General features: G+C 35.1%; 1 protein-coding gene and 1 long non-coding RNA gene across 2 annotated transcripts; one reads left to right on the top strand and one right to left on the bottom strand.

Moving 5' to 3' along the window:
• The first annotated feature begins 1762 nt into the window (after positions 1–1762).
• LOC147292149 (WAT1-related protein At1g25270-like) lies at positions 1763–4262 on the top strand. Its single transcript, XM_086237720.1, has 7 exons — positions 1763–2001; positions 2104–2166; positions 2270–2386; positions 2639–2900; positions 3013–3171; positions 3450–3601; positions 3902–4262. The coding sequence occupies exons 1-7, from the start codon at positions 1808–1810 to the stop codon at positions 4050–4052; spliced, it is 1098 nt and encodes a 365-aa protein (XP_086093846.1). The 5' UTR covers positions 1763–1807; the 3' UTR covers positions 4053–4262.
• Positions 4263–8287: 4025 nt separating this feature from the next.
• Positions 8288–9719, bottom strand: LOC147292148 (uncharacterized). The gene is made up of 3 exons (XR_015121461.1): positions 9543–9719; positions 9410–9455; positions 8288–8956 (listed from the first exon to the last, which is right to left on the bottom strand). It is a non-coding gene; the product is annotated as an uncharacterized LOC147292148 (long non-coding RNA).

Here is a 9719-nt window from a genome sequence, read left to right as displayed (position 1 = left end):
CAGGGGGGGGCGCGGCAGGCGGCGCGGCTAGGGGGGCGTGGCAGGCGGCGTGGCAGGGGGGGCGAGGCAGCGGCGCAGCAGGGGTGGAGAGAGAGAGAGAGAGAGAGAGAGAGAGAGAGAGAGAGAGAGAGAGAGAGAGAGAGAGAGAGAGAGAGAAGAAAAACAGTGGAAAAGTTGTGCTGGAGAGTGGAGACTCGGGGGGAAAGAAAGAAAAGGGAGAAAAAAAAAAAGAAAGGAAAAAAAGAAAAAAAGAAAAGAAAAAAAGAAAAAAAGAAAAAGAAGAAGAAAAAAAGAGAAAAAAAATTAAAAGGTTTAGGGTAGATTGGAGTTTAGGGCCTTTGGTCAATTGTAAAGAAAATAAAATAGTTTGGGTTTTTATTTGGCTTTTTTGGAGTTTTATGTAGTTGTTTTTAAACCCTAAATTTGTAAACTCTAATATTTTTCAATATAAAAAATAATTTAAAATACTCTAAAGAGCCTAAACCCTAATATCATATACCATATCCTAGTTTGAGGTTTTTGGGCAATTGAAAAAAAAATGATTTGAGATTTCGTTTGGCCGTGTTGGAGTTTCGTTTAATTGTTTAAACCCTAAACCAATAAACTCTAATACCTTTTTATATAAAAAATAATTAAAAATATCTTAAAAGACCTAAACCCTAATATTCTATACGATATCTTAAATAATATAGAGTATAGATTATAAAGTATATAGAATTTAGTGTATATATTATAGAGTATAAATAATATATTAATTTTATTTATTCATTATACTAATTTTATTTCATAGTATTTGCTTCCAGCGCGCATTATATTCATCACATATCACATGAAACCTACCATATAATTTGGTTTTTTTCAATGTTTTTTATCAATGTAGTAGATAATATGTTAAATAAACATATTGTGAAGTTTCATTCAAAATTTCCGTATTTTGATAATAATTTCCATCGTTTCCGTCGAATTTTGTCGAAATTTAAAAATCTTCGAAATTTCCGTCGAAATTTCCATCGAAATTTCCATCGAAATTTCCTTGAAATCCGAAATTTTATTCCTTGCATATATATGACATCAGAAGAAAAAAAAAAAAAGTTTTCAGCCACTTATTGTGACATAAAAATACTAAAAAATAAATAGATCTTTTACATGAGTTTATGAGTGAAACTTACAATTTTTTGTGGATTTTTGCTAATTTACTTTAATTTTTGAAAATTTGAACTAATATGAGTGAAAATATGTTGGTGATATTTGAATTAACAATATTTGCTCAACATGGTTAAAACAATTTTTCGATAGGAGAAAATGTGATAAAAGAAGGGATCTAAACTTCAAATTGTCACATTTCCATCCTTTAATGGAGTTTGAGTGAAGTATACAGCCATTTAACCTCGCCTATAAGGCTAAGGTTTTGCAAAGTTTAGGAAAAACCGTGCCAAAAGTGCACAACTAGCTTGAAAGAGATAACTTAACAGTTTTATTAATTGTCCTTTTCCGGGCCACTCTCTTTTTCTGGGAGACAAAGAAAGTGACAAAATGGACTCTCACAACTCACAAGAATCTCTCTAACACTAAATGATAAGAGAGTTGTTGTACCAAACATGCATAAAAACATACTCAATTACGACCATTGCCACAATCACGGGTATGGGCACATAGTCCAATATTCTTAATTTGAATTCTTATGCTAATTACAACAAGCTGAGACAGGCTTAGAATACAGAGTCATCAATTATCACCTCCATACAAAGTAAACAAAGGCAGGTTCTCTGTCTGTTTCTTTCTCAGATCTGCATGCATTTTGAAGAAGATGAGAGTGATGGGTAGATGGGCAGATGGGTTGAAGCCAGTGATGATGATGGTGGCGGTTCAAATTGCATATGCAGTGATGACTATTTTGTACCAACTGGTAGCAGATTTTGGAATGAACTTCCAGATCCTTGTTGCCTACCGTATCATGTTCTCTGCTGCCTTCATGGTTCCCCTTGCTCTTATAGTTGAAAGGTATACACAATATCTACTCATCACTTAATTGTATATTAAGTTCTGGGGTCACAATATCTATTATACTTTTAATTAGATAATTAATTATCAATTAATTCACAGGAAGAGGAGACCCAAACTTACTTTAGTTATACTCTTTCAAGCTTTTCTCTGCGGATTATTTGGGTAAGTGCATGCCGGCCCATCAATTAATTAGCTAGTAAAAACCTGCGAATTTGATGACTACTTACTTTGGGTGTATTGATTTAATTTTAATTAACTATTTCAGGAGTACAGTGTCTCAAAATTTATACATAGAGAGCTTGGCCTTAACATCACCCACATTTGCTGCAGCCATAGCAAATCTCATTCCAGGCATCACCTTCGTCATGGCCATATGTTTTAGGTTCTACACTACTACTCCTCCTCCTCTCAATTATTGAGGAATTCACAATTTACATGTAATTGCTATATTGTCGTGACATGCCCCAAACATGAGACGAGGAAAGGTCTTACGTCTTTATGTCTGAATTGTCCTTCCTCCTTTCGCGTTTGGGATGCCACGTCAATATGATTTATTATATGTAAGTTTCTCTTAATAAAATATATTTTCACAATCTTTAATGTATATTATATATAACATAATTTAATATTCCAGGATGGAGAAGTTGACACTGGGAAGCCATGCAGGGATATCAAAAGTGGTGGGGACATTGGTGGGAATAGGAGGAGCAATGCTATTCACCTTCTACAAGGGTCACGAATTTGCCATCTGGTCAACTCATGTTGACCTTTTACGCAACCATAGGCATCAAAACAGCCATGTGGCATCATCGCATAGAAGCTCTGGCAGTCACTTGTTGGGCTCCTTTTTGGCTCTCGGCAGTGGCATCTCTTATGCAATGTGGTTGATAGTTCAGGTTCATTTATTTTCATATAAATTTCATTAAAAATATGTAGCGTGATAACCATAATGTCAATAAGCAATAAAGTGATTTAAATTATATGATTTATATGGAGCTGTACGTTCAGGTGAAAATGAGTAAGGAATATCCATGTCATTACTCAAGCACGGCTCTGATGTCTATCATGGGATCAATTCAGTCTGTCATATTTGCACTTTGCGTGGAGAGGGATTGGAGTCAATGGAAGCTCGGTTGGGATGTCAGACTTCTTACAGCTGCATATTCGGTAAGGGCCTATTTGTCCGATTAAAGTAGCCCAATATCATGTTTGGGTCCCAAAACGATTATAATTGAAATTAATATGAATAATATTTGGCTTATATTCTTTTTTACAAAGCGATCATAACTTGATACAAATGAACTTTGTAAGGACAATCGTCATAAAAATTAATACTTGTCAAATTGTGATTGAATTTGTAAAGAAGAATGACTCCCTTACAGATAAAGATAGTCAAGCATTTTCAATTAATATTTTGTGCATGTTTTTTGTGTTGTGTGATATAGGGAATCGTGACCTCTGGACTCGTGGTGCTTTTGGTTACATGGTGTGTACACATACGAGGGCCATTGTTTGTGTCAATTTTTACCCCACTTTCACTTGTGACTGTAGCCCTTGGTGCGTCTTTGTTGCTCGATGAAAAGTTAAACATAGGAAGGTATACATGACTTATATCTATCCTTTTTGCAAAAGTGCATGCATGCATTAAATAGTTTAGCACAAATTCAAATCGCTTTTAACATATTGAGAAAACATTCCTTATTGTGAAAAGTGAAATTTTACCCTTACATTCAAGACTACCAGAAAATTGAGGATGACCCACTACCCAATTAAATTCATGTTAAAAGAAAAAGATTTTCTATGCTGGTTCCATGCATATTTCATGCTATATATTATCAGGGGCTTAAAAATAGCATCAAGTTTTTTTTTAATGTCTATATGTGTTTGTTCATGACAGTATATTAGGAGGAATGCTAATTGTGTGTGGGCTATATATGGTGCTGTGGGGTAAAAGCAAGGAGATGAAAACGATGAGTCAACTACCATCATCAAAAGGGCCCCAAGAGTCCAATTCCCAGTCCATTGAAGCATCTACAGTTAACACTTAACACTACCTGTGACAACAAAAAATATAATGCAAATGTCAATCGGTCCTAATGTCCTTTCAATCTTAAATGTTGCTATCGATCGAAACTCAGAGAACATATTAAGGGCCCTTTCCCCGGGGAAAGTGGAGAAAAAAGAATTGAAGGGATTTCGGAAGGATAAGATTGTTTTCGATTGTGTATTGGAATAATTTTTCTTTCTTTTTCAGAAGAAAAAGCATTTTAGAATTTCAGGCAAGTGTACGCAGTGGTAAGCTTGACGTTTGTACGTGGTAAGCTTTATCTCTTCTTTTTTTGACATAATCGATCCCTAATTCCCTATATAAGACTATAAGTCAACAGTTGTAATCACAGATATAGGAATTCTCTTTTTTTTTTAAAAAATGACATAGATAAGAAGAAATTTGACCACATCCTAAATATTTGATACCCTTTTCTACGAATAAACACGGAACAACCATTTATAGTTTTATCAATTAATCGTCTATCAATTAGCATGTGAAGAGTTTTTTTTTTTTTTTTTTTTTAAATCCAAGGGAGAAGAGATTCAAATATTGTAGTTAGAAAAATACCATTATATTTATATATACCAATTTAGAACTTAGTGATGTAAAATGGAAACATTAATTTAGAACTAAGTCATATTAAATTTAGGCACAATTACAAAATGCATCCACCAACTATAGTTGGTATTTCAAATTGGTCCATGAACAAAAAGATATTTCAGATTGGTCTACTATTTAATAGAAATCTATAAAATAGCACATTCATTATGAATTCCGTCAAAAAAGATAGTTCAATGTCACTTTGGACAAGATGACTTAGATATTTTAAATGATGTGGATACTAAATTTGCTCTACATGGATTAATAATATCATATTGATTAAAAAAATTAAATAAAAAAACTAACAAAACTTTTAAACCCTCTAAAAATAAAATTACATATGACATTATTAATTCATATGGTTTAAATTTGGTGCCACATCATTTAAAAAATTTACGTCAGCACTGTCTACACTAGCATTTAACGTCCTTATTAATGAAATTTGTTACAGATGTGTTATTTTATAAATTTCTATTAGTTAATATACTAATCTGAAATATTTTTTTTATTTATGGATCAATCTGAAATACCCTTGTTGATGGGTGTATTTGTAATTGAGCCTTATTGAAGGAAAATTAGGGGGATATAAAAGTGTGCAGCAAGATGATCGAGCCATAAGCCAAGGTGGCTCCCTCATCAGCCTAAGTAAATGAAGATGAACAAGAAATAGCAAACTCGAGAAAACAAGTAAATAAAAACAGGTAACTCGAGAAAAGAGAGCCAAGATCCCCTTATAATTTGCTTCCTCCAGTAAGTGACTAAGTGCCCATCAGCCACTAGATACTCCTCGTTATATATGTTGGTATGTGAACACTGAACAGTCGTTGTACGAACGAATTTTTCATAAAGACATATATTATATATATCAACCATAATGTAATAGAAAGGGTTGAAACAACTAGAAACTTTCACCAAATCGTTCAAATTTGCACTGCTCATTTAAATTTGATGACACTTTATGAGATATTGAAACACGATTAATTTCCAACCATATTCCTTTAAAAAAAAAAAAAACAGTTGAAGTGTAGGAAGACAGTATTTACCTGTATTATTAACCTTATTAATTAGCTACCATATATATCATGTTTTTTTTTTTTTTAGTAAATTAGAAAAATCTCTTTCAAATTCATATTTTCTACCCTAAAACTCATGTCATTATTTTTTCGTGTGATAACCCCTTTGACCACTTGCCAACTCATTATTCTTTCTATTTTAAGATTCTTTAATAAGTATTTCTTAAATTTTTGACTTTGTAAATTCCTTATATGTCCTCAATCCTATTTAAGACGTTTTTTTCTTGGTTGACATTTTATTTTGGCTAAAAAACGTTTTTTGTCTCTGTACTATGGATGAGTCGCACTTTGATCTTCGTCATTTCAATTTGAATTTTTTAGGGATTGTGTTTCCATTAATGTCGCAATCATGTCCAATCCGTTAAGACATTCGAAAAAAATGTCCAACAATGAATCATTAGCATTTAAAACACAAAAAATTGTGAAGAGTAAATACATATGTTACCAAAAATAAAAGGCAAAAAGACGTTTTTTGTCCCTGTACTATGATCTTTTTGAATTATATTAATAATTATAAACATATATACAAATAATTCTCCTAAATAAATAATGGACCTAAAAAAACACTCTCCACGGCGCCAAAAACTTATTGTAAAATTTTGTTTGTTTATTTTTACTCGCAAGTATACAAGCCTCGTAGTAAGGGTCATATATTTAACGAAGTCAAATCGATCCCCTAGGAGTGTTGTAAAATGGAGACACTAATTTAGAACTTTAGTTAATATTTATCCCTAACCTAGCTTTGAAGATTTTTAAGATTTTATAAAAGAAACTAAATAACAACTAAATAGTAAATAAAATGGTAAATATAGATGTAAGGATCTAGAAATTGGTTTGGAACCAAGGTCTAAGGTTCCACACCACCATGTAATTAACGATTTCTAGTCAAAATCTAGCAATTTCCCAAAGAAACGATTTCTAGTCTTAGGTACCTAAGACTCAACTTGATGTCCTCACCAAAGGTATTTATATTTTAAGCACAAAAGAAATGATTTTTTTATAGTATATCTTGTTTTTGCTTAAGAGTACAAACTCTAAGTATCAATATCCCAAGTGAAACCAAATTTAAGTAACAACTAAGGATTAAAGAAATTTGCATTAAAACTTTAACAACCAAGCATAGATGTTGAAAAGAGGCTTATAACTACCCATGATACATGGCATCATGGGTGAAAGTTTGCTCTTTCCTCAATTTATAAACAAGATCTATAAGACTTGTATGTAGGGGTCGGCAATGGGCAGGGCCGAGCCAGCCCAGTCCTAGTCTTTCAAGCTTGGGCTTGAATCAGAGAAGCCCAATAGGGCTTTCGGGCCAGGTCGGGCTGGGCCTTAATACAAAAGTCTGAGGTCCACCCGTCGGGCTCGGGGCTTGCGAGCTTGGAAGGCCGGGCAAGTCTAGGCCTAAACGGGCAGCCCAAAATGGGCCCTTTTGGCTTCTTTTTGGTGTTCATTACTTGAACACCAAACACAACTTGCCTAATTTAACTTTGACTAATTTGAAGTGTCACAAGTCACAACACATAATTTGATAATTATAAACATAGAGAGAAATGCATCACTATAGAATGTGTACATCTCAACTAGTTTGACACCTACACACCTATTTATCACTTGCATTTCACATGTACATCTCAACTAAGTTGGCACATACACAACCCTCAAAACTGAAAAATTTTATTGATGTAATTCTAATAATAGTAATATTATGGTGCTTAACTCCTTATGGAGTTTACAAATTACAAACCAAGAAAATAAATTACCAAACTGAAAAAATAAGTTACAAACCCAAAATTAAAAAAATTACAAAGTGACTCTAGACTCTAGATTGATGATGTAGCAAGAAAAAGGGTCTCTTCTTCTCCTTTAACAACAAATTTAGGTCTTCATAACTTGATGTTCATTAGATCCTCGTCTCAATCCTCCTCTGAGTAGCCTCTTGCATTCTTGCTTCAGCTAAGTACCAATCTTTGACACATATTAGCGCTTCTATGGTGTTCGGATTCAAGCTAGCTGTGACGCCCCGAAATTGGGAACACCACAGCGGCACCCGTCTTAAAGATCTTGAGACTATAATACCCCTTACCCCGAGTATTATACTCCCAAGCTCTCTAAAACGAGTTAAGCCCTTTTTATTGAAGAACCCGGGTTGGATCAGAGTAGTAAAAATACAACGGAAGAAATTACTGAAAATGCCTCATATTATAAATAACAGTAAAGAGTACCAACCCGTGAGGGTTATGTGTTTCAAATACACTAACCCTAATGCTACATAATAAAACAGTAGATAAACAGATATGTCAGGATAGTCCAACCCACGCCAGAGTGATTCAGTCTTCAATAAAGTGGTGCAACAAATTGGACTCATGGATAGCCATTGGGATATGCCACCTACGAGGATGAAAGAGAAACACCACCACGGATCCAAAGAAAGGATCTAAACCAGATAGCAAGACTGAAACTGACAAGCTGCAAGTGCCACACCCACGACCTCAATCTTGGTTTCCAACAACTGGATTATCTGCACTCACAAGAGTACAGTAGGGGGTAAGCGTCACATACGTTCATTGCTTCCCCTTGAGGGAAAATCCTGGTTAGGTTTGAAACAATATTCGAAAATATAGGATTTCAAGGAAAACAGTTTAAAAGCAATGCACACCCAAAAACAGGGTATCAATATCAATAATATTGTAACCAAAGCCAGTAATGATAAAGATAGTTATGCCAATAATCAGTGAGTAAAGCCTTTGCATGCTCATACATCTTTTTCAGTGAAAATCCTTCCTGTCACGTGACATAGTTCAGAAACATACCTGCGACCGATCACATACAGGCCAACCACCAGTATCGGAAATTCAACCACCACCTCGATACTGTGGTGAGAGTATCCATTTACCTGGTAATACCACATTGGTTAGCCTCCCCAGAAGGACATTCGACTAACCAGTCCGTACTTACCCCTCCGGAGGTTTAGGGGATCGAAACCCAAGGTCACAACACGTGCCCGTTACTCTCAGGTCGTCCAAGGTATCACACAGAAAATCACACAAATATGCCATACAAAAATCATGCACATTCTCTGTGAAAGACATTTTCATATACATATAGTACGAAAATAGGCAGGAAATCCAATAACCGGGATATGGTACCTTCCCCCTACCTGCTTTACCAAAGTGTGTCCCTTGCCTGATCCCTTTCCTGTGTCTGGGTCCCACTTGTACCTGTTGGGAAACTGGAGATCCGAATCCGACGATAGCTATTAGGAACGTACTAAACGTACTCTCGACCTTGTCTGTTAAGACCAGGTAAAATTTAGAGGTTTGGCACTAGCGTAACTTGCTAGGCTTCTCTAAATTCTTGATCCGGCATGACCCTGCTCCCCGAGGCAGACAGTCATGTCAGACCGTGTGGTTTCTAAGTTTATTTTAATTTATTGTCGAGGAGGTTGATCAGATATGAACCTTACAACGTGACCAGGTCAGTGCATGGGGAAACTGAGGGAGCTCTGGCTCAGTACCCAACGCTTGTATGCTCATGGACTGACCTTAGTCATCACGTTATTTGGTTACCACTGATATGGCCTCAATATTTATTAAGTTCATTTAATAACAACAGTTAAACGGCGTTTCGTCTATAACCACCACTTAAACAACAGCAAATTAAATAAGCTGGGTTAAGGGTATACCTGTTGAAGACTTCCCACGAGCAGAGTCTCGGTACTACTAGACTTGCTAAATAATAAGATTAAAATAGCCTAATTAACAAGAGATTTATTTAACAAAATTTTAGCAGAAATTCGACAGGGATCAAGAAATTACCTATGGAGCTTAGAAATGATTTTTTTAAAACTTCATCAAAACATAGCCTTCACACTACTAGAATTGAAGAGCTCGTCGCCACGATCGCGTAGGCGAAATCGGATCGTCGATCGGAGCTCCAGAACTCAAGATAAACTCAAAACAAGATTGAAGAAGAGAGAGAAAAGAGGAGAGAGG

This window comes from Dryas octopetala, chromosome 3 (assembly GCF_963921425.1).
Source record: "Dryas octopetala chromosome 3, drDryOcto1.1, whole genome shotgun sequence".
Classification (NCBI taxonomy): domain Eukaryota; kingdom Viridiplantae; phylum Streptophyta; class Magnoliopsida; order Rosales; family Rosaceae; genus Dryas; species Dryas octopetala.
This window is presented reverse-complemented; position numbering and strand designations above follow the sequence as displayed.

Coding starts and splice junctions, on each gene's coding strand:
- LOC147292149 (XM_086237720.1), top strand. CDS start 1,808: ATGAGAGTGATGGGTAGATGGGCAGATGGGTTGAAGCCAGTGATGATG. Junction 2,167..2,269: donor TTTCTCTGCGGATTATTTGG/GTAAGTGCATGC, acceptor TAACTATTTCAG/GAGTACAGTGTCTCAAAATT. Junction 2,387..2,638: donor GTCATGGCCATATGTTTTAG/GTTCTACACTAC, acceptor TTAATATTCCAG/GATGGAGAAGTTGACACTGG.